Raw genomic sequence first — 24,781 nt, forward strand, 5'->3', positions numbered from 1 at the left:
GGGCCGTGACATAAGCATTCATGATTTGGTGTCCTATCCCCTTATGGTAGCCCAGGCCTTCGCCTCCAAGTTCCTGCCATAATATTCTTCCTCTTGGGCACCAAGTCAGTGAGTAATGGGCTGATACTAGCACAAAAGCCTCAATAATTTTACCTTAGCAATTAGAGTTATCACACTTCAAAGAAGATTAGATGCTCCCTGGTTTATACACTATGATATTCTTAAACTGATGCAGAGACAAAGACACTTGAAAATTTTGATGTTACTATTCTTTGTCATCTGCACTGTTCCAACTGATAATTTCCAGCTCTTAGCAAAGAGCAAAGGTACTGAGTAAAAGAAGGAAGAGGAGTGAGGGCATTAGTAACATGATTGACCAAGAATTCCCTTGGGTGAGGAAGTCGGTAATGAAGGTTAAAAAAAAATCTTGAAAAGCTTAGCGTCCAAAGGGCTGCTCTTAGAATACTAACGAAGGTTATTCTAGGGTATGATTTTTAGAATGAAGAAAAATAGTAAATTAGGTGGCTTAAAAATACACTGTCTTTCCCTTCTGTTTAATTTTAGCTGAGATTTCAAATGCTTCTGACATAATTTTAATTCCTTTTTACAGGGCGTCAGTGCAGTCAGATTGTTTCCTCTCTCTGGCCATTTGTTGCTGTCTTGTTCCATGGACTGTAAAATTAAGGTGAGTTTTCAGTAACAGAGTAGGAGTGCTACAAAGCTAGTGCTTTGGTTAAATCTATTCGGTTATTATAGATAAATCTGGGTTTGTTAGGCAATTAGAGGCTAATTATTTTCTCTTAAGCCCTGTGAATGCAGCAGTTTATGAACTGCTTCCAAACACGTTGATTCAGATATGGCTTTGTGGTCCAATTGGCTAGGCTCTTTTTTTTTTTTTAATTTTTTAAAATTTTTATTTATATTTTTTGGCTGCGTTGGGTCTTTGTTGCTATGCGCAGGCCTTCTCGAGTTGAGGTGAGTGGGGCCTACTCTCCGTTCCGGTGCACGGGCTCTAGGCGCACGGGCTTCAGTAGTTGTGGCACACAGGCTCAGTAGTTGTGGCTCACGGGCTCTAGAGCGCAGGCTCAGCAGTTGTGGTGCACGGGCTTAGTTGCTCCGTGGCATGTGGGATCCTCCCGGACCAGGGCGCGAACGCGTGTCCCCTGCATTGGCAGGTGGATTCCTAACCACTGCACCACCAGGGAGGCCCTTGGCTAGGCTCTTTGTAAGCTTAGATAGCTGATTAGGACATAATCAATCACATTGGCTTTAGGCACGTAAATATTTAATCACCAATAATGCATTTTTATAGAGGTTTTAGATATGTAACTGAGTTCATTTGTTCCTTAGTACCTTAAAGGTAGAGAGGACATGTGATAGAAAACCCATTTTTAGAGAGCAGATAATGTAATTCACCCTTTTTCTTCTAAATGCTAGTAGCAGAATTGCTCCCAGCCTCTTCTCACACTTTTTATAGTCTTGGGAAGGTCCAACTTTAGTTGATGTTCAGCTGTAGAATGTGTGGTAGAAAAACTCACTTGCCAATACATGTCAACTTGAATATGGGAAAGCCTTTTAAAAACTTAAATCTGGAAGCATGGTTTTTATCTTTTTTATGTCTTCTGTGTCTGGATCATTATACTGGTCAATAAATATCAACCCTATAGTGCTCTTGAGTCTTGGAAAGTTGACTCATGAAAATTTTATTCTTTGTAAATAATTCATGGGTAGTAACAACATATAAAGGCAGCTTTTTTTGATGAGAGCAACCATTTAGGCATTTACCTCAACTTAGTGGCTTAAAATGACCGGACAACAGTTTGGAGTAAAAAGACTTATTTCCTTTAACTTGCAGTTTATACAGACTATGTTAATTGAGATTAAGGTCTTCTGTTTGACCAGCATAGAATTTAATTTGTTCACGTCTGTAAACATTTATTAGGTACCTATTATGTGCAAAGGACTGAGGATGAAAAATTGTTTAGGGGCTTCCCTGGTGGCGAGGGGTTAAGAATCCTCCTGCCAATGCAGGGGACACGGTTTCAAGCCCTGGTCTGGGAAGATCCCACATGCCGCAGAGCAACTAAGCCTGTGAGCCACAACTACTGAGCCTGTGCTCTAGAACCCATGAGCCACAACTGCTGAGACTGCGTGCCACAGCTACTGAAGCCCACACACCTAGAGCTTGTGCTCGGCAACAAGAGAAGCCACCACAATGAGAAGCTTGCGTACCGCAACGAAGAGTAGCCCTGCTCACCGCAACTAGAGAAAGCCCACGTGCAGGAACAAAGACCCAATGCAGTCATAAATAATAAATAGATAAGACAGATAGATAAATAAAATTTTAAAAAAATTGTTTAGGCACTGTCCCTGCTCTTAAGGTGATTGTTTCGTTATGATGTAAATGATCATTGTAGAGGCAGATGCAAGGTATTCTGGTTTCAGAGAGGAAGCATACCTCAATAGGAAGGTAACTAAGTAAGCAGGGGAAGGGCATAGGGAGTAGAGTATGTCTGAGAGGAGTAAATAGAATGAATCAGCATGGTATGTGCTGAAAACCGCAAGTGGTGTGACTGCTAGAGTCTAAAATCTGAGAGGCATAGAATGACTACAATCAAGGCAAAGGACCAGGACCTAGGGTCCTTTCCTGGTATGCTATGGGAACTGAGACTTTATCCTGTAGGCACTGGGTGGCCAGGAAATGCTTTCTATTTTAGATCATTAGCAACACTGTCAAGGATTGGATTTGAGGCAGGCAATAATAAAGGTAGTTTCAAAGCTATTGTATTAATTCGCTTTAGATGTGATCAGAATTATGAACTTGTTATATTTTAGTCTAGATTATCATTTTCATAACAGCTTTTATAAGTTAATACTTCAGAAAAGTTAAAAAAAAAACCTCTCAGTACCAAAATGTTATATTTTAATAACATAATTCTTTTAAAAGTAGTTCATAGTATTACATAAGTAGAAACTTTTCATCATAGAAAATATATCAAATACAGAAAAGAACAAGAAGAAAATGAAAACCACCTGTATAAGCTCCATCTAAGTTCTCTTGATTTCAGAGTTTAGCTTTAAAGTGTGTGTGTATGTGTGTGCACATGCGTATGTGTGTAGTCCAAATAGTGCAGGTCACTAACAGCACTGAACAATATGTTTAATGATATATAATGCCTTTGGTTAAATAACCTGTACACACACAGATATGCACATACATAGCTGGCATACGACTATTGTTAGTGATTGATAGTTGTCATTTTATCAAAGTCTTGTATTAAATTTAATGTTTCTGTGTGTTGTTTTTTCTCCAGCTATGGGAGGTTTATGGAGACAGGCGCTGTCTGCGAACATTTATTGGTAATACTTCTTTTCTCTCTGGCTATAAATCTGTTTGGAAAGACTTTTTAAACTACAATAACATTAACAGTAATTTTACTACACTGATATGAAGGAAAGCCTTCATGGACTTGAGCTGAGTCTTGAAGGAGGGGTAAGTCTCCCCATGTAGACAAAGAACTAGGAAGAGACAGCAGCAGAAGCTAAAGCAAGAGTGGAATGAGAAAGCATACTGCTTTGAGGGAACCACTTATACTTCAGAATTGTTAGCCTGAGGGATATAGTACGAGATGACAGTGGAGAAAAGCAGTAGAGGAGGGCAGAGTATGGAAGACCTTTAGACTGTCCTGGGGGCCTTGGGAAGCCAACCACTGAACTGTTCTTGCAGGAAAGCAACGTGATCAGATTTGAAGTTTACAAAGATCACAGTGGCAGTATGGAGGATGCTTTGGTGGGGCAGGCCTGGAGGCAAGAAAGTGATTTACAAGGTTATTTCATTGGTCTGGGTTAGAGATAATGAGAGCCTGAACTAAAGCAGCAGAGAGAGAGGAAAGAAACAAGAGTTAGGGAAGAGATATGGGAACATATGTATATGTATAACTGATTCACTTTGTTATAAAGCAGAAACTAACACACCATTGTAAAGCAATTATACTCCAATAAAGATGTAAAAATAAAAAATAAATTTTAAGATAGAAATTAAAAAAAAAAGTTAAAACCAATGGGACTTGGTTAGCAAGTGAGTGATAAGAGTGAGGCAGGAATCTAGAGTGACTCTCAGGTGGCTGGAAGAATGGTGGTGCTACTCATCATAGGAAGATGATGAGATTTCAGACTAATGGAATTTGAGCTGCCTTTGAGATACTGAGATAAAAATGTCCAGTAAGCAATTAGATAGCCAGATGTTGAGCTTTGCAGAGAGGTTAGGAATTGGCAACAAAAACAGATAAAGAGATAAGGTTGAGAGAATTCCTTGAAGGAAAGAAAGCCAAAAAGAGGACAGCCTTGTTGGTAGATACTAGTTTATTGTCTTTGTCAGATTTTGTGTGAAGGCTAGTTATGTTTTGAAATTTAACTGTACCAAATTGAAATGGTATTTGTGTGAATTACATTGGCTTTGTTTTTAGATTTAAGTGGGGGTCCATTTGCCAGTGCTTTGTTACGATTTTAGGGCCTCACTGCACAAATGCGGCCTGAGATGCCAGGGCAGCCCAGAAGAAGACTTGTGGGAAGGCTCTCAGCAGTGTACAGGGAACAAAATGTCTCCTGCGACACAGGGGATTTGATCTCCATCTGTCTCCCCTGCACTGGCAGTTTTTCAGTGGAAAACTGAAAATTTCCTACTTAGAAAGATGATAGCAGCTCTGACTGGGACTCCTGCTGTACAAAAGAATGCCTAATTGCCATGACTGGAGGTCATCGGTGGTAGTGGTTCAGGACCCCTGGGTACGGCTGACAATTTGTGCCATGCACATCTTGCACAATTGTGCTTGGCAGTCTTTGTCATGGTGGGATGGTAAAGAGTAGGAAAGTTTCTGCTTTCATTTAATCATATTTTATTTGCCTCTGTAACTTTCAGAAGAATTCACTGGTCAGGCAAGATTGATTTCCAAGGAAAGCACCTTAACATTATTGTCAAATGCCATTTTAAAACTAAATAATAGTTAATATTTGTTTTCAAAAAGGTTTAGTTTCTGAGATTCTGAATCCATTTCTATGAAATTCGGGAATGTGATCACAGAAATAGACAATTATTGAACAAAGGCCACAACTTCATGAACCTTAGGTTTAGGTCACTTTGTTTTCACTTCCAGCTTGGCAAGTAATTCTCAGAGTGAACCTTCAAAACGTCACCAGCCATTTCTCTTTCATTGGCAATAACTGGACTATTATGTTTCCTTAAATTCTTTTGACTGTTTAGTCATCAGCTGTATGTATAACATATTAAGAGAGTGCATGAGAGACTTTTTAAAACAAAGTTACATCTTTTCTTTTGGTTCTTACCTAAATTTTATGCATCAGAATCACCAGAGGAGCTTTTCAAAGGGGAAAAAAACCACCTACATTCCCAAGCCCACACATAACATATTCTGAGTCAGTAAATCAGCATGTGGGGTTCCAGTGATTTTGACTCACAGCATGGCTTGAAAAATACTGTTTAATGCTGTTTCTCTTATGGTGCTTATATTTTAAAAGAACATACTTCACCTCACCTCCATTTCTATTGTTTCTGCCTTTAGGTCACAGTAAAGCTGTTAGGGACATCTGCTTTAATACTGCAGGAACACAGTTCCTCAGTGCAGCTTATGACAGGTATCTTAAGCTCTGGGACACTGAGACAGGTAAGAAAGAGCTCACTTATACTAACATCTATTTACCTTATAAATTAGTGTTTTTAAATGAAACAATGTGAGTGGTCTTCTGTGGTAAAATGATACCTTCCCTAACTGCTGATTCTCTTATCATTGACTATCAGCTAATATCACAAAATGTTTGTAGAGTTGAAACTCAGCTATATAAGTAGCTCTTTTACTATGAAATTTCTTTTCCACCAAATATTTACAATTTATAAAGCAAATATATTGATAGACAAGGAAATTTTAAAATTTCCGTAGACTATTTAATTGATCTTTTTGTTCCCCTACATAACCTAGCACACTGCATTGCACAACATAGAAGCACAATAAATAACTGATGAGCAGAATTTAATTTAATTGCCCCAATTGGTTAAAATGTAGGTCTAAACTTCCATGGAAAGATTGGTTTTATATATTCACAGACATATTGATTACATCAGCACGTTGTAGTATAATTTTATATAATTTTATATAATTTTATATAATTAGACAACCATCTTTCATCCTACTGAGTTTTAAGGATAAAGAAAATAGGTAATAGTTATTGAACACTGTCTACCAGGCATTGTACTAAGTGCTTATATTGCAGTATCTTGGTCAATCCTTAAAATATCACTATGAGATTAAATACTATTATTGTTATAGATGAGGAAACTGAGGCTTAAGAGGTAACTTTTCTAGGGTCACACAGCTAGTAATGGTCGAATTGGGTTCAAACCAAGGTCTCTGTAATGCCAAAGCCCATACTCTTAACCTCTTTGGCAGTGGTCCTCAACTCTAGCTGCATTTTTTTTTATAAATTTATTTATTCATTCATTTATTTAATTTTTGGCTGCACTGGGTCTTCGCCGCTGCACGCGGGAACGCGGGCCTTCCCTAGCTGCAGTGAGCGGGCCTCTCATTGCAGTGGCCTCTCCCGCTGCAGAGCACAGGCTCTAGGCACGCGGGCTTCAGTAGCTGTGGCTCGCAGGCTCAGCAGTTGTGGCGCACAGGCCCAGCCGCTCCGCGGCATGTGGGATCTTCCCGGACCAGGGCACGAACCCATGTCCCCTGCATCGGCAGGCGGACTCTCAACCACTGCGCCACCAGGGAAGCCCCTTGAATATACTATTTTTAATCATTAAAAATCCTTGAAAAGGAACAATGTAGTTTACAGTAAAGAACAAGCAGGTTGCCATTCCTCAAAATTTATTAGCAAATGATCTCTAGATCTTAATCCCAGGGTTATCTTTAAATGGTCAAATTTATTTTACCTACTTTAACTTGGGTCTTTGGTTTTAGGACAGTGTATATCAAGATTTACAAACCGAAAAGTACCCTATTGTGTCAAATTTAATCCTGATGAAGATAAGCAAAATCTCTTTGTGGCTGGGATGTCTGATAAAAAGATTGTGCAAGTAAGTCTTTTCACAATATTTTTATTAAGATTTCTGAGCTTTACACTATATGAGGGGCTAGAATAAGGAATATTAACTTGTTTAATGTTTGCTACTTCTAGGGAGTGCTGATGCTCTAGTCTTGGAAGCAGTAAATCTATAAAAACACGATTTTGGAGATCTTTTTTCCTTCTCCATTTTCCACAGTTATGATCTTTGTTTTCATAAATCTGCTCTTTGCCATTTCTCTTATTTGATATACAGTGGGACATTCGAAGTGGAGAAATTGTACAGGAATATGATCGGCATTTGGGAGCTGTCAACACCATTGTTTTTGTTGATGAGAATAGGAGATTTGTGAGCACATCTGATGATAAGAGCCTAAGAGTTTGGGAATGGTGAGTTTTTATCAGTAGAAAATCTAATTAATATAAAGCAAACAATTTAAAATTTTGTAGTGAAAGGCTTTCAGTTTGAATATTTTCACAACTGTGATCTCTGGCCTGTCAGTCAAACTGGTTTAACTATTTAGGTATCCAGAATATGAAAATAAAAATTTAAACATGCTACTTTTCATAGTCTTTAGATAATCTTTCTAAAGAATATGTATTTTGAGTCCTTTTTCTTGCACTAGTAAAAAAGCTTATATAGTGCCATCTTACATTCTTTATTAGGTATCTTATTCATCTTTGCAAAATGACTGACGAAAAGTAGGGGTCACACACGTATAGACTGTGTTCCTTATGCTAGGGATTGAGCATAACATCCTAGCCTTAGAACCAACCCAAAGAAAATATTTTTTAAATCTCTTAATTTTTTAAATGTCTGCATTTTGATTATTCAGTACTGAAAATTGCCCCATGTCATCACCCGTGTCCTGCTGTTTATAGCCCATAATGTTTTACTTGTAGATTATAATCAGAATATATTGCTTAATTTTGCTTTCCTAGAGAAAAAAACACTTTTCTAAAGTCAAGAAATACTAAAGCTGATTTCACTAAGTATCTATCATAGATCATGTTTTATAGTTGATTTTCAAAGCAATGCATAATAATCTTTTTTTTAGAGTTAATGTTTGGTTGGAACCCAGCTTGTTTTGATAGTCAATTATAAGGCACAACTCAACTGTGGTTACAGCCTTGCGGGGACTAGAAACTATCTCCCTACCCCCAGAAGTTGTTCAGCTGTAGGAAGTGAGAAGCCTTGAACTACAGGCAGTAGTTTCCTCCTGAAACTGAGTCTGTTTGGGGACCTGAGCACGTCCCTAACCATTGTCAGGACAGTTTGGGTAATTGAAGATTTAATGTAATTTAACTGCTGTTTCTCCCATCACCAGTATACCCCTCCAAATTACCCCCAATTAATGGAGAGTTGACTGTACTTTACACATAGTCTTAACATCATTCTTAATGTCCATGGTTTGAGACTATCTCATAACTAAGATCTCTTCTACTTCAGAAATGATGTTACATGCAGAGGACCTGATAAGGATATAGTTTTATATGAGCCATATAGACCATTTGCACAACAAGCTAGATAGTTTAGTGTACATATAGCTGTTTTGTTTTATGTACTGTAACAGTTTGATTATACTTAAACTTTCAGGTGTTTCTATCAGATATTTTCGGCTCCATTTGAAAATGGGAAGTAGTATAAAAGAAATTGGTAAATGTTTGAATGATGCACCAGTTACAGGGCTTTTAGAACACTTGTGTATGTTTTCTAATTAGAGCATCGGTCAGTAAAATATTTTGATTAAATGATCATGTTTCTTTTTTTTCCTTCTCAGAGCTTAAGAAATACTCCTAAGACTCATGATACTGTTTCATTATAAATGATGACATCCTGTAGATTTTAGTTTAATTCTCACTTGCTATTCGAGCCTTCCTAACCAATCCTCACATGAGATTAGGCATCTTCTCTATTATCCCACAGACAACCCTTTGCTTCTCACAGCTTTTTAGTTCTTGCTTATTTATTCTCTTCCCTGCTGAGTTCTTTATTTTTAATTTTTTTTGAAGTATAGTTGATTTACAGTGTTGCATCCTGACGAGTTCTTAATCATGAGAGAAAGAACTGTGTCAGTCAAATTCTCCATCTGTCTTCAACACCAGCACAGTGCCTGGCATGTAGTATGCACTGAATATCTAAGGAACTCATTGTCATGATTATTAATGATGTTACATTTATTGAGCTCTTTCTATGTCCCAGGCACACTAAGCATTTTACATGAACTATTTCATTTAATGGGCAAGTAATCTTACGAGATAGGTGTATTTCCTATTCCTGTTTTATAGATAAGGAAACTGAGATAGATTAAGTAATTTGCCCAAGGTTCCACGAGAAACGAAAGAGCCAGAATTCAAACTCAGATCAAACTGATTCCAAAGATTTTTTTGTTTTTTTTTATAAATTTACTTATTTAATTTATTTATTTTTGGCTGTGTTGGGTCTTCGTTGCTGCGCGCAGGCTTTCTCTACTTGCGACGAGCGGGGGCTACCCTTTGTTGTGGTGCGCGGGCTTCTCATCGCGGTGGCTTCTTTTGTTATGGAGCATGGGCTGTAGGCACGCGGGCTTCAGTAGTTGTGGCATGCAGGCTCAGTAGTTGTGGCTCGCAGGCTCTAGAGCGCAGGCTCAGTAGTTGTGCCATACGGGCTTAGTTGCTCCGCAGCAAGTGGGATCTCCCCAGACCAGGGCTTGAACCCGTGTCCCCTGCATTGGCAGGCAGATTCTTAACCACTGCGCCACCAGGGAAGCCACTCCAAAGATTTTTCTTTTCCTTTTTTTCTCCCCAGTTTTATTGAGGTATAATTAAAACTGAGATATAAATAAAATTGTAATGTATTTAAAGTGTACAACATAATTATTTGATATACGTATACGGTGTGAAATAATTCATTAACCCTTAATTAATATATCCATCACCTCACATATTTACTTTTTTGTTTGGTAAGAACACTACGTTCTACTCTCCTAGCAAATTTCAATTATGCAATACAGTATTATCAACTATAGCCACCATGGTGTATACACTAGAACCTCAGACCTTATTAATCTTACAGATAAAAGTTTGTACCCTTTTACTAGCTTTGCCTAATTCCCTGCCCACCCCTCCACCCAGCCCCTGGCAGCCACCATTCCACTCTCTATTTTTATGAATCTGACTTTTTTTTTTTTAAGACTGCACAAATAAGTGATACCATGCAGTATTTGTCTGACTTATTTCACTTAGCATAACACCTACCCTCCAGGTTCACCCAAAGGAACCTTGGTTTTCTTAAACAATACTATACAAACTAAGACTACTATACAGTTTTAAAGAAGAACAGGAGATTGTAATTAGATATTGAGCATCCTGTGGTATCCTAATTGCCTAAATTCTAAATTCATGAGATATTATAGGCATGTTTTCTCCCAAAGGCATTTATTTTTCTTAAAATGTTTTTAAAAGAAAATTTTACAGTGGTTGGCACAAATGTCTCTTTTATTTTTAAAATTTCATAGGTTTTTGTTAGGTTTTGTTTTTTTGATGATCTCATTTCCAGACTGAAGATTATTTGTAACATAAGTTACTAGCTTATTATACTGATTTACAATTTCTAATTAGAATATAGTATTATGTTTATTAAATAGAACTATGCCTAGCATTTTTACTAGCAATTATGAAGTTCACAGGTGTTCAGATTCTTTTCATGTTATAGAGCTCATTGCACCAAGAGTCCTTGAAGTAAGGGATCTGTTTGAATTTTAGTAAACCATTGATTGATATGAACCTGAACTATCATTAACTTAATTTAGAAAATGTTCTTATTTTTTAATTCATGTTATAAAATTATCAGCCACTAATAATGAGAAGGGAAAAGTAGTTGAACCTTTTTAAGGTTGAGGCTCTTCTCAATACATTTGGGTCATTCATTCTGAATGTCAGTTCTCATTGGTAACTTAGAGGTATTAAAGGGTTGGAGATTTGATAAATGATACTGTTCTTCAGGTTATACCTGAAAATGTTTTCCTCCAACCAAGACTCTGATAGAGTTTTTTCCAATCATTTGCTTCTTCTTCCGGGTTGATAGAGAGATGGTTAGAGAAGATGCTTACTTAAAAGGCAAATTATTATTATTGTTCTAATTAATCAAAGTCTTTGAACTTGAACCATGGTTTGACATTGAAATTGGTGCTTTATAGTCTGTATTATTCATCAGATTACATTTCCCACACATTACTCTATAAAAAACAATTCTGATGTCTCATGGTCTCTGAAGGACCAAAATCCTTCAGAATTAGTAAAGAATTTTTTTATCATGGAGAATATTAAAAATGAAAAGACACTTAGAATTTTGGATAGGTCTAGATTTAGGTGACTAGTTTTGGATTTTTGTTGTTTTTGTTTTATCTTTTGTATCACTCACAAGAAAAAAATTTTAATGCTTTTTCTCCTACACTGTACACATTTGGAATACTTTACAAATAAGCTGAAAAACAGAAGATGTCCAGGTACCAAGCACTTAATCTACCTTACCCATCCCTTACCCATCTGGATGGGCTCGACCTGCTTGCAGATCCCTGTACATCTTTGCCTACCATCTATCTGCTTGCATTGCTGAAAGCTCTTTAGCACTCTCACCTGCTTGCAGAGTAACAAGTTATGGTTGACTGGCAGGTAAAATAAGAATATTTCCCTGTAGGCTTGCTCAGACATCTTGCTTCTGCCTACCATGGTACATTTTTAGATGAGTTCATTATTAAAGAACTTATAGTAACAGATTTTTTTTAAACATAAAGGCCAAAGTTTAAATCAAATAGAGATAGAAAACTAAATCACTGACACTTGTAATTATCATGGAAAGTCATTTGTAAAGTAAAAGCTTTATAATAATCAATAGAATGTCATTTTGTGGTTTTCCTTCTTCCAGGAAGTTTCATGAAAGGTTTATTAAATATATAATTTCAAGAGCATCTCTTTTGTTTCAGAGATTATTATTCTAAAAGTACTTTTAGAAATTACTATTCTGATATGCTATTTTTAATTTTTAGGGATATCCCTGTGGATTTCAAGTATATAGCAGAACCCAGCATGCACTCAATGCCTGCAGTGACTTTGTCTCCAAATGGTAAGTTAGTAGATAGTGTTTTTAAATGAGCTCTGTTTTCAAAAGAGCCTTGGCCATTCCCTCCTAGGGGAAGTCTGTCACAGTGCCATACTTATATAAGGAAATCTTTTCAATATTAGAAATAATCACTGGTTTTCATGTGTGAGTCACCTCACCCATTCTCTTGTTATTTTTAAAAGGTAAATATAAAAGAAATGATGATTTGCAACTAACATTGCCCGAGCATCTAAGGATTTCTATCTGAGAATCAGGATTTGTTTTTTTATATGTAATTATCCTTCCAACAGAATCATGTTCAACAGCTCAGTGATTTATTGTGAGCTCTTTTTCTTTCAGAGAATAGGAAATTTTGTTCTGGTTCCTCATAGAGAACACCTTAGCAATTTACTGTAAAAGATTTTTTCAGGCAAAAATTAAAAAGATAAGTCTAATACCATTTTCTATTTAATAATTCATTGCCTTTTAAGTACAAGTACTACAGATATACTGATATAATTCTACATGATGATATTAAAGTGGAGGATCCGATATTTGGGCAGCATTGTGAACTCAGTAGCTACTGTGAGTATAGAGCAAGGAAGAGGGGACAAGAAAGAGTTTGCTTTTCTAGTCGGGGCATCTGCCACAGGCAAATCAGTGATATTTGTCAAATGCCCTATGATTTTTATGAGAAGAGCAACCTCACTGGGTGCTGTTCTGATAATCACTATATTGTATACAGTCACATTTGTCACTGTGCACCTGAATTTCATATAGTGTATTTTTAAACCATCCATTACAAATACTGTGCCCATCTTGAACAAGGCCATTTACCCAGTCAGACTGTGAGCACTGTTAGAGTCATCCCTTAGTTAATCATGTTTACAAATATATAGGATGTAAAGATACTGCAGTTAAGACTCTAGTGGCTTTGGTGGATCCTGGGTAGATAAAAGCAAGGTGGCCCAAATTGAAAAATGGGCAGAAGACCTAAATAGACATTTATCCAAAGAAGACATACAGATGGCCAGTAGGCACATGAAAAGATGCTCATCATTGCTAATTAGAGAAATGCAAACCAAAACTACAATGAGGTACCACCTCACACCAGTCAGAATGGCTGTCTTTAAAAAGTCTACAAATAATAAATGCTAGAGAGGGTGTGGAGAAAAGGGAACCCTCTTATACTGTGTAAATTGGTGTAGCCACTAAGGAAAACAGTATGGAGGTTCCTCAAAAAACTAAAAATAGAGTTGCCATATGATTCAGCAATCCCATTCCTGGGCATTTAACCAGAGAAAACTATAATTCGAAAAGATACATGCACCTTAGTTCATAGCAGCACTATTTACAATAGCCAAGACATGGAAACAACCTAAATGTCCACTGACAGATGAATGGATAAAGAAGATGTGGTACATATATACAATGGAATACTACTCAGCCATAAAAAAGAATGAAATAATGCCATTTACAGCACAATGGATGGACCTAGAGATTATCATACTAAGTGGAGTAAGCCAGAAAGAGAAAGACAAACACCATATGATTTCACTTATATGTGGAATCTAAAATACAACACAAATGAACATATCTATGAAACAGAAAGACTTAACACAGAGAACAGACTTGTGGTGGCCAGGGGAGGGGGGAGGGGAGGTGGGGGAGGGGGAACTGGGAATCTGGGGTGAGCAGATGCAAACTATTATATACAAAATGGATAAACAAGGTCCTACTGTATAGCACTGGGAACTATATTCAATATCCTGTGATAAACCAGAATAGAAAAGAATATAAAAAGAATATATATCTGTATAACTGAGTCACTTTGCTATACAACAGAAATTAAACACAACATTGTAAATCAACTATACTTCAATAAAAAAATTTTTTAAAAACAAGTGTGGCCCACAACAACAGTTACTAGAATTTTTTTAGTCATATCTTTCTTTGTACAGTTTTATTTAATAATCCTAGGTTTTCTCACCTGGAGTTTATCCTTCCTCTTTCCATAATTAACATAAATAAGTCTCTTTCTCTCCATGGTTCTATTGTTTATACTTACTACAAATTAATTTCATTTCATAAAATTTAGTTTTATTAATGCTAAACTCAGAGTTTTTGTATATCCTAATTTAAACAAACAAGAAAGCTTTTATAGGAAAAGTGCTAAATGATATAAGATTGTATGAGCAAAATCCATTACTTTATATATAAATACCTCTCACCAGCAACAAATTTGTAACACTTTACAGGTGGTATGGTAAATTAATTTTCCTACTATTATGAAGTAGTTGGGAATAAAACAATATTAATGATTGAACATATTTAAATAAAGTCTTTTTAAAATTTTCAGTCTTCCTCTAAAATGTCTCATTTATTGAATTTACAGGGAAATGGCTAGCGTGCCAATCAATGGACAACCAAATCTTAATTTTTGGAGCACAGAACAGATTTAGATTAAATAAGAAAAAAATTTTTAAGGGCCATATGGTAGCAGGCTATGCTTGTCAGGTAGACTTTTCACCAGACATGAGGTAAGTTTAAACCTTCTCATGTATTCCTATATTCATATATAATGATATAAACTACTGCTGTACAAATAACACTGTACAAATCACTTTTATATATGTAATTGTATGAGAATTGTTCAGATTGTCAAAGTGCCAGATAAAAGGCAAGAACAAATTAAGACAGCTACATTTGGCTTTTTTTTAAGTTCTTTAGTCTGTCTCTTTATATTGTTTAGTTCTGTGCCCTTTAACCACATAATGAATCCCTGTCTTTATAGGCTATGTCCTACTTTCTTTCTGCGTTTCTAAGCAAGGCTGGAAGGACTGTAATCTCTATATTGCTGTGATTGAATGAGCACCAGAAGAATTAATCCTGTATTGCAGGGTTGAAGTTAACAGTTTCACTACAGCTTTTCTGTGCTGAAACCTCAAATCCATCTTCTGGTCACACTAGATTTCTGAAGCCTATAGCCTTCCTAAGAGTGAAACTCTGCATTCATTCCCCTATTGTTAAGCTAAAATGTATGGGTATCACTAATTTAGAAATCCCTATAAACTTGTATGTTTAGCCTGGTAATTGGGATTTAGACTCCTACCTCTGAGTGAATCTTGTATATATTCAGAAGCTGTTGGAGCCAAAAATAATTATGAAGGTGGTAGAGTCCACTATAGTTGAATGGGTCTACATGTGTTTGCTGGCTCTGTATGAAATTGGTTCCCTTACACTGTTTCTGACTGTCTAGAGAGTGATTGTGATACCGCATTCACTGTGGCCCCTGGCTCTCCCAATCTTCCAAGTTAAAAATAATTTTTCACTCTTAGATTGGTCACTCAGTGGGGAGGTTTCCTGATAGAAGTTTAAATTATAGACTGCTTTATACTCTACCTTATTATTCTAAGTATTATATAATTCACAGTGATTTTCTTACGTTAAGGTGAAAAGGTAAATTATTTCTCTGTTCCTCACCCACTTTACCAGTTGAAGGTGTTTGAATAATTTGAATTTATTTTTCTTCTCATTATAGCTATGTGATTTCAGGAGATGGAAATGGAAAATTAAACATCTGGGACTGGAAGACCACAAAACTCTACAGTAGATTCAAAGCTCATGATAAAGTGTGTATAGGTGCAGTGTGGCATCCTCATGAAACATCTAAAGTCATAACTTGTGGTTGGGATGGTCTCATTAAATTGTGGGATTAATGGGATTAATCCTTATACTATCTGGGATCATTTTTGATCCAGTATCATATTTAACTATATTTAATTATTAAATGTGTTAAATGACAACTTGATTTACAGATTATGATTTTCTTACGTGGCCTTTTGAAGTTGAACCATTGTTTTAAAAGAAAAAAACTTTGTAAATTTGGCTCGTATAATTTCATTGGCAACTTCATTTTGTTCTTTATAGATGTTATTTATACAGAGAATGACCATTAACTTTATATTTGACAAGTAGTTATTTTTGGCAGGCAGTTTGGGTTTACTCCCATGACGTACTGAAAGGATCCCTTTAGAGCTAAGAAGGAATCCCTAGTGGATTACCTCTTCAACAAAAAGGGAAGAACAGGGATGGTATAATTTAATGTGAATCTGAAAGAAGGATAAAACCACCCACAGTTACTGTTCCCTTTATTTTCAGTGGGTCAAGTTCTAATCTTTCGGATTCACGAGTTCCACTATTTTTTATGACATATGTTGTGTCTGTTTAGTTGTAAGCCAGCAATCTTCTCTGACTGCAGCATTCCTCTAATTATTAAACAGTGTAAAATAAAAATCAGTCCAGAGTTCTTTCCTTGACTTTCTTCCTGATCAGTATAGACAGGATTGTATATAATTAGAGAATTACATTATTTTTGAAGATGGAACTCAAGAGGATGAATCAAGACTTTGAACTGTATTTGTATTTACTGTCCAATAAAGACCTGGCTACACTTTCAAAAATCAGGGTCTCCTAGGTCACTCACCTCTTCACTGTTGTTACTACTGAAATACTCCTCATAGGAGATTGGATGTGAGGACATAGTTCAAAATGTCAACTTGTAATTTCTTTGAAGCTGTATGTTTTATCTATTAAAATTAATCTGATTCTTCTTATGAATATATTCAATAAAACTTTTTAAGATTAGAAAAATTTTAAACTTCTTTCCAAATCTTTGGGTAAAATTGACACTCCAGAAAGATGGCTAGGTTTCCCAGTTTGAGAAGCAGGGACTGTGATTGGTTAAAAAAATTTTTTTTCAACTTCAGATTGTGAAATCAAGATAGCCTCTTAAATATAGTAACCAAGAGCACTTTAGTTTGACAAGACATTTCTCCTGTTTTTTTACAAATCTATGTTAGATGTTTGAATGTAGTGTGAAATATTTCAATACCATGCTGTAAAAGATTGGTTCATAGCTGCTCAGAGTGCTGACTTGGAGACCAGAATCATGTTGAGTGTTGATATCCTAGGAACATCATTATTAGCTCTGAGTCCTGTGCTATCAAGAGCAGTTCATACTCCATACCCTTAGAACTTCCATTTTTAAACATTAAATTTAAAAAGACCTGGTATAGATGACCAGGTGCTATAGCCACATATAAATAAATTTCAAAGAAGAAAATAGAAAAAGAGAATAAAAGTGGTAGAGATGTATTTTTGGACACACAGGCACTCAAAGAAATAAGAATACACTGCCTGGCTGCTGTGATTTCTATTTCTTTATCTGCTGGGAAGGGTGCCTACCATTTCCTGGAGAGGAAAAAATTCAGACAGGAGCTTTTCTTTAGTCCCAACCACTGGTTTTAACAAATGTGAATTACTGAAATATGATGGGACAAAAAGTTAATCATACATTTGAACTATCTTGTTCAGCACCAGTATTGTGTATGTTACAAATCATAATTTCAAAATATGGGTCTACTTTATTGTGTTTTTAACTGTTTCTAAACTAAGGAACTGTATATAAAAGTTGTCGCTTTTTTTTAAAAGACTATTTTTAAATAAAGCACTTTTGTAGAAAGTGTTATCAAAATTTTCGTTCTTAGTCTCCTTTTAAGTCTTAACTCTGAGACACCACGTTAAACCATTTGCATATTTTAAATGGGTCATTTTGATTTTCTGGGGAGAAATGATGCTTTAAAGGTGAGTATAGTATATTAATGGGTTTATTCTAAATAAATGACAAAAATACAGGGCAGTGTCCTCAGAGCACATAGATTAAGTTTAACACAGTCCATATTTATCCACTTGGTGCCACTGAGTCATGACTGCATCCATTTTAGAGGATACAAATGAGTGGGGTTCTTTTCCAGCATAAGAAAGTTTACAGATTATGTTGTGACTGGAATTAAGTGGTTACCATCTGGCTCCTTTTCCTCACCGCAACCCTTTTGTCACACCCAGGACAGATTTCCTTCCTAAAAGTTAGAATAAAAGTGATGCTTTAGTGAAGGTTTAATGAATATTTCAATACTGAAGCACAGGCTGAGAATATGTTGTCCTAAATAGGGAGCCCGTTTTAAGATAAGGAACAGGGCGTAGCCTCAAACAGGCACTTCTCTAAGTAGAACAGTATAGAGTGATTTTTGAGGATACATTGTGAGGCTGGTTCATGTCCTCAGCATGTTTATTAATTACCTGGAAGAAAACATGGACAATGAAATAGCAAACCCTTGGATGGTAGCTGTAAGAATTGCAACACTAGCAACAATTATAGAGACTCTACTTGAAGAATACTGTTTCTCAGAGTGTAGACTGAGAACCACCTGGAGATGGTGTCACTTACTGAGATACAGAATTCAGAAGAAAGTAGTGGTTGGTTGAGGAAACCATAATGAATTCAGGTATGGAGAAGGGAAGTGTGAAGTGCCATCCAGGCCAAAATATCCATCAGCAGTATTAACTTTGGGTCTCAAAGTGAGACCTAGGGAACACTGATGCTATATTTCATCAAAGATGCAGGTTTTTCACATTTTTAACATCTCTGAAATAGGGCTATGTCTTAAAATCAATGATGTGTCATAGTTTAATTGGCGGCATTCTTTCTCAATGGATCATGAAATAACTGATGAAATACAGTGTAAACAAGGCAATTACTAAGGGACCTAAGAAGGAGAAGAGAAGATCCAGAGGAAAGAAGATTCCATCTTAGCAGCTGGTTCAAAATTTATGTTATCAAATATTTATTTGATCAGTGGGTAAATAAAGTGAATGAACTAGCAAAAGACTGCAATTTTACAAATACTATATATTCATTCCCTGGTTCAAAGTCAGCACTTACTATAGTAAGTTCCCCAGATGATATGCACACTAAGAATGAGAATTAGCGGAGTCTGAGTTTATCTTGAGTATTTCAGAAACTACACTGTTTAGAGTGTGTAAACTCAGAGAAATGTAGCTAACCAAAAATATATACACGTGTGTGTATGTGTGTGCATGTATTTATATGCATGTATGTATGTGAATATGATATACATTTTACATGTTTATATGTACACCTTCCCTGTTCAAAGTCACTTTAATAATTGTAGAAACAATTTTCTCAATCTAAACACTGAAATTTTATCTGAAACTTAAGTCACAACTTGCAGCCAGAGTCCTTAGAGTGGCTTTATTTTTAGTGACAAAGTGATAACTCCTTTGCTTTTACAGCTTCCTGTAACTGCAATAACTGTCTTCAGATGATTTTTTAGCTCCCCACATCCTACTCTCCAACCTTCAGCATTTTTGAGATCTGAGGGACTAACTCAAATCTCAAACATTTTGTATTTAAGTATGTGTTCTAGTATAGCACTAATAGAAATACATGAGCCACATACATAATTTTTAATTTTCTAATGGCCACATTAAAAAGGGGATATTAGTATAAATAATATATGATCCAAAATATTCTTTCAACATTCAATTATTTTTAAAATTAATATTTTACTTTTCTCATACTAAGATCTGGTGTGTATTTTACGCTTAACAGCACATCTCAATGCAGACACTAAATTTTCATCAAATATTTTATCTGTTTCACACAAAGTAGATTTACACGCCTAAGTTGTTCCAAGCAGACCTACTAAGAGTTTTCTAATAATTGAATCAAGTATAAGTTTTTAACTTAATTAAAAGTAAATAGAATTTAAAATTCATCTCCTCAGTCATACTAGCCACATGCTAGATGCTCAGTAGCAACATGTGGCTGCTGGTTACCATACTGTCCATACAATTCTAGTACCACTTTTTACACACAGTGGCTCAAATACCCAGCTTTACTGCTTCATCTTCTGAAAGACATTTTAAGGTTCAAACTACTCATAAGATGTCTTATTTAAACAATATAAATGTTCATATTTTTCTGTACTACATTTTGGACAGTTTCCTCAGGTTTATCTTCCAGTTCACTTTTACAGTCTCTTCAGCTGTGTCTAATCTGCTGTTTAATTCATTAAACTCATTCCAGTGACTATTTTTCCTTTGTGGTAGGTCTATTTGTACTTTTTTATATCTACCTGTTCTTCATATGTCTTATTTTTTATGGTTTCTATATAGTCTTTTATGCCTTTAATCACATCAAATAATTTATACTTTCTTTAAGATTGTTATTCTGTTATCGCAAATTCTTGGACTGAAAATCCCAGTGTATAATGTGTCTGTTAACTCTATCTCATGGTGGGCCATTTCCTTGTCAGTTGTAATTTTTTATTAGGAGTTCATCTTACGTGGGTCGGAAGAAATACTTTGTAGTCCAAGTTGAAGAGTCCCTTTGAGTGGTTTTACATTTGCTTCTGCCATGTACCCCTGAGACATCACCCCCTAGAACCAGTTTTATATCTAAATTTTTCAGCTTATGGATTTCTTAACCACGTGATTATGGATTCAACTCTTTAAACAGGCTGAAGTTTTCAAATTCTCATGAGAAAATTTGATTTTCTCCAGAGCTATAGCAAGGGTAGACTTCCTTGTGCTCGGAGGAAGGGGGATAGGGGTAGTTTTTAGAACCCTCTTCCATCGAGATTGTAGCCCTCCAAGGGTCCCACTGCTTCAAGTATCTCACTCAGTTCCAATCCTTTCCCCCAACATAGCAGGCCTTATCTCTAATGCTCTAGGCCACTGGCCATCACTAGTATACCGAACTAGGACCACTGCAGTGTAGATTCCTGCTCTACCTCTCTGGTTCTAGGGTCCCCCGGGCTTTCTGTGCCTGAAGATTTTTCTTTCTTGGGCATTCATATATGTACATAAACACATAGACATACATACATAGATAAATGCATACATACATATTCACACATATACATACAGAGGATCACCATAAAGATAAATACTTAATCTAGTATCTTTGGATATTGCCACTTTGTTAGGATAGTCTAAAAACACTGAAGTGTAAACAAGTGCAGTCTGAAACATTCTGATTTTTAGAACCTTGTGAGGTTAAGTGTGTTATCCTAAAAACGTACGTTACCTAAGGGCACTTCACTCGATGACTGGAGAGGCATCATAATGGATTCATCTTTTATCTGGGGCTTGTCTTCTGAATAAACATATCATTTGGATTCTCCTGAATTTATCCTAAGACTTTATAGCACACAAATCAAGAAATTACCTAACCACTGTCTAAGCCTTCTCTAATTATAAAATGCTAGAATAATGAGATTTTCAAGCTAGAAGAAACCTTAGAAATCAAATATTCCAACCTAAGATAAGAAAATAGGCCGATGAGGGTGATGAATTGCTTGGTATCACGCAGCTGGTTAGCAGCAGGGTCAGAATCTTTCTCCCTTCATCCTGCTATCCTTTCTCTTCTACATACTGCCACTTAAGTGTGTATTTTTAAAACTGTCAAGATTTGTGTTGTAATCTTTGTGACTTCCAGCTTGCTTTCACTGAGGTAGTTTTAAAGACTGTATTTATTTCATCTTTTAGTAAAACAGAACCTATAGCTAAAGAGATTCTCATAGCCTCTTCCTTGAGAGTTAGACCTAATGATAACTGCCCGAAAGGACTTTTCTTGGTCAGACTTCAAATATTCTGGAGAACATAATACCCTCTCTCACCTTGTTTGTACTCTTTGAACAACTACCTTAAATTTTTTTGTCCTAGAAAAACAATGTGATTTTAATCATTTTTGTAGAAATACCAGCCCCTGTCCTTTACATCATACCTTCTTTCTCTCATAAACTGAAAAATATTCTCCATGCTACTGTGAGTTGTGACCAAATACACTGACTCTAAAGTGTGTTTTCTGGGAATTGGTTAAAAAAAAAAAAAGGACAATGAGGAATGAGAAAGGAAGATTGAGGTTTTATATCCTAGGGTACCTTCTACCAATACTTGAGCCTTTAATTATTATTGTATTTATTCAATTCAATTATTATATAGCTCTCAAGTCCCTGAGGTCAAGAAAGATCTTCAGGTTAGCATCCTTTAATCAGGAATGAGGACTATTGCAAGCAGTGCAATAAACAACCATGTCAAGAAAAGGACAAATTGTGCCTAAAATTAAATTAACCAAAATGAGAAATATTGGTCCATCTAAATTCCAAAGACATTTTTAATACCAGAAGAAAAGTCAATAACAAATGATGATGAAATAATTTCACTGAAAAATCCTTTGTGAAATAGCTTTCTTTATATTCATATTCAACAATATTTATTGAGCACCTTTGACCTAGCAGGCTCCATGGTAGGCACTGGGAATACTGACATGGTGTTTACCCTCATGGAGCTTACAGTCTGCTGGGAAAGCCATTACACAAGCAGATCCATTAAAGTAAAAGGAGTGTGAAGCGGGGGAGAATAGAAGACATTGTAAGGAAACATAGCTGGGGGCCTTCAATATGGGAGTCCCTGAGAAAACGATGTTCGATCTGACACCAATCCTTGAGAAGTAATACTTTCTTGTACAGATAACTAATAGCTTATTTTTATTGATACATAATTGTGGTTTCTCAATAATGTTATGGAACCCACTTGGACTTTTGGTTATTATATATACCCACCTAGGGGCGATGTCAAAATATCCAATGACCGGTAACGCATGACATAGAGCAGTTAGAATAGAACCTAAACACAGGAACGGTGCAGGGTCCTGGAGGATGCCTATTGTGCTGTGCATTAATTGCTTGATCTTGGGGCGGTCTGGGGGTCTTGTGGGAGGCAATGCAGTGGAGGAGAACCTCTGGAGGACTGAGGACCACAGTCATTCACCAACTCTGCTCCCTGGTACACACTGATTGCATATCTGTCCTATATATACTGAGTTTCTATATTAAAATAGTCTAGATTAGAATCCAAACTTAACAGGAAAAAAAACCCTTATTACTTCAGACAATCTTATTGCATAAAACCAATCACTAAGAAAAACTTATAATATTTTATATGAGAATATAAACTGCTAGTTCTACACAGCAATTAGTTTTAACAAGTGTTGGGGACTAGCATTTCTCCATACAGCGCTAAATATAAAGTGTGACAATATTAAGCTTGCTTGATTTACTTTTCTTAAGGACAGAAATACAATAAAATTATAGAATTTCTAAATTTAAGCAGTTTAAGAATATCCTGAATCTTTGGATTACGATTTCATGTGATAAGTAAAGTTCAAATACCTCTTTAAATGTAAGAAAAAGGAACATATTTTAGCATACAATTAAATGCACTGAATTCACAAAGAACCAGCAATTGGCTAGTACAAAAAAGAATTATGGTATTGCTTAAAAGGCAAAATAAGTTTATCTCCAAAAGAAGAGAATTATATTATGTAATTGAGCTTGTAGGTACCTACCATTGTATAGTCAAGTAGAATAATCTGTTTAAATGAGGCCTTCATTTTTCATCTGGAGAAATATGACAACGAGGCCGGCTCCCTGGTATTAATTCAAGCTTTGCAAAATCCAAACATGTAACACGTAGGAAATGCAAATCTTGTACTGTATTTACTATATACTAAAATCTTATAGTCAAAGCAGAAATGCTTACATGAATAACTGATTTGGACTAAACACTGTAAATTCATGAATTTGCTTTTGTTCCACCCTGATGTAAATACTAGCGGACCTTCAGTCAATTCTAACATAAGTTTGTTTATCTCTTCCTGGCTCACTTCATTTGAACTATGTCAAATAGTTACAAATATTTATATGATAACCTATTATAACTGTGTCAAATACAATCACTCTAAGAAAAGGGAGAATGGGAAAACTGCTTTTCTTTGACTTTAATCTCAAATCGTGATTTAGCACAACCTTTTGTGCTAAAAGGTTGACCTCTGAATCTCTTACATCCTCATATGTCTTTCATCCAAAAAGGAACAGTTTTTAAAATCATCTGAGAAGAGCATTATTAAATTTCTGTCTTCAGATTCATTTATGAGCACTGCTCTGGTAGGAGTTAATTAAGAGATGTATGTCACAGATATTCACATCTGAGCTCATATATCTGCAGGTCAAAGGCGAGTTTGAAACAAAGGAAACTTAAACTACACTTCCAAGTGACTGGGCCTTCCCTAAAATCTAGGAGCAAAGTGCGGCATATTGGGACCAATGAGGGCCAAGGGTCATTTCCAGGACTTGCAAGATCTTTCCTGGCAACCTGAATATATTGACAGAGAAACTGTTGGGACCCCATATTTTTTCAGTAAGCCTCCATTTGGTGGGCACATTTTAATTAAGTAGACTGTTTAAATTAAACCTGCATGCTATAAAAATGATCCCAACTCTAACAGATTTGCAGGTCTGGTATTAGTAAATTTGTAGGCTTTTCTTCCCATTTACTAATCGGGAGGCAAAAATATGTCCTTACGTTTGTCAAAGGCTATTGAAGCAGACGGAGGAGGGGCCCTGCATGGGCTTTGGGATCTGGCAGTCAGAGATATGGATTCCTACTTCACCATTTGAATAATCTGAATAAGGTATTTAACCTCTCAGAGTTTCCTTACCTGTATAATTGGGAAAATTACACTTCCTTATAGGACTGTTTGGAGAATTAGGAATAATCTATGCACAGTACTGGGCACATAGTAAGCTCTCAATGAATAGCAGCTCTTGATTTTGTATGTTTGTTTTTTGTTTGTGTTGTTTTTGTGGTGCTCCTGGCACCTAGGGGGAGGGCCAGGGATGCTGCTAAACATCC

At 36.1% G+C, this 24,781-nt stretch overlaps 1 protein-coding gene across 2 annotated transcripts in view; it reads left to right on the forward strand.

Moving 5' to 3' along the window:
- The window catches only part of CDC40 (cell division cycle 40), a 54,854-nt gene extending 37,164 nt beyond the window's left edge, over nt 1-17,690 (forward strand). For both annotated transcript variants that reach the window (XM_030882836.2, XM_060283570.2), the window contains exons 8-15: nt 611-685; nt 3,315-3,360; nt 5,580-5,681; nt 6,978-7,093; nt 7,337-7,470; nt 12,108-12,184; nt 14,556-14,700; nt 15,702-17,690. In XM_030882836.2, the coding sequence (XP_030738696.1) occupies nt 611-685; nt 3,315-3,360; nt 5,580-5,681; nt 6,978-7,093; nt 7,337-7,470; nt 12,108-12,184; nt 14,556-14,700; nt 15,702-15,879 (873 nt within the window). In that variant the 3' untranslated portion in view covers nt 15,880-17,690. The remainder of the gene's footprint in view (nt 1-610; nt 686-3,314; nt 3,361-5,579; nt 5,682-6,977; nt 7,094-7,336; nt 7,471-12,107; nt 12,185-14,555; nt 14,701-15,701) is intronic.
- Nucleotides 17,691-24,781: the final 7,091 nt, after the last annotated feature.

This window comes from Globicephala melas, chromosome 14, assembly GCF_963455315.2.
Source record: "Globicephala melas chromosome 14, mGloMel1.2, whole genome shotgun sequence".
NCBI classification, from domain to species: Eukaryota; Metazoa; Chordata; class Mammalia; order Artiodactyla; family Delphinidae; genus Globicephala; species Globicephala melas.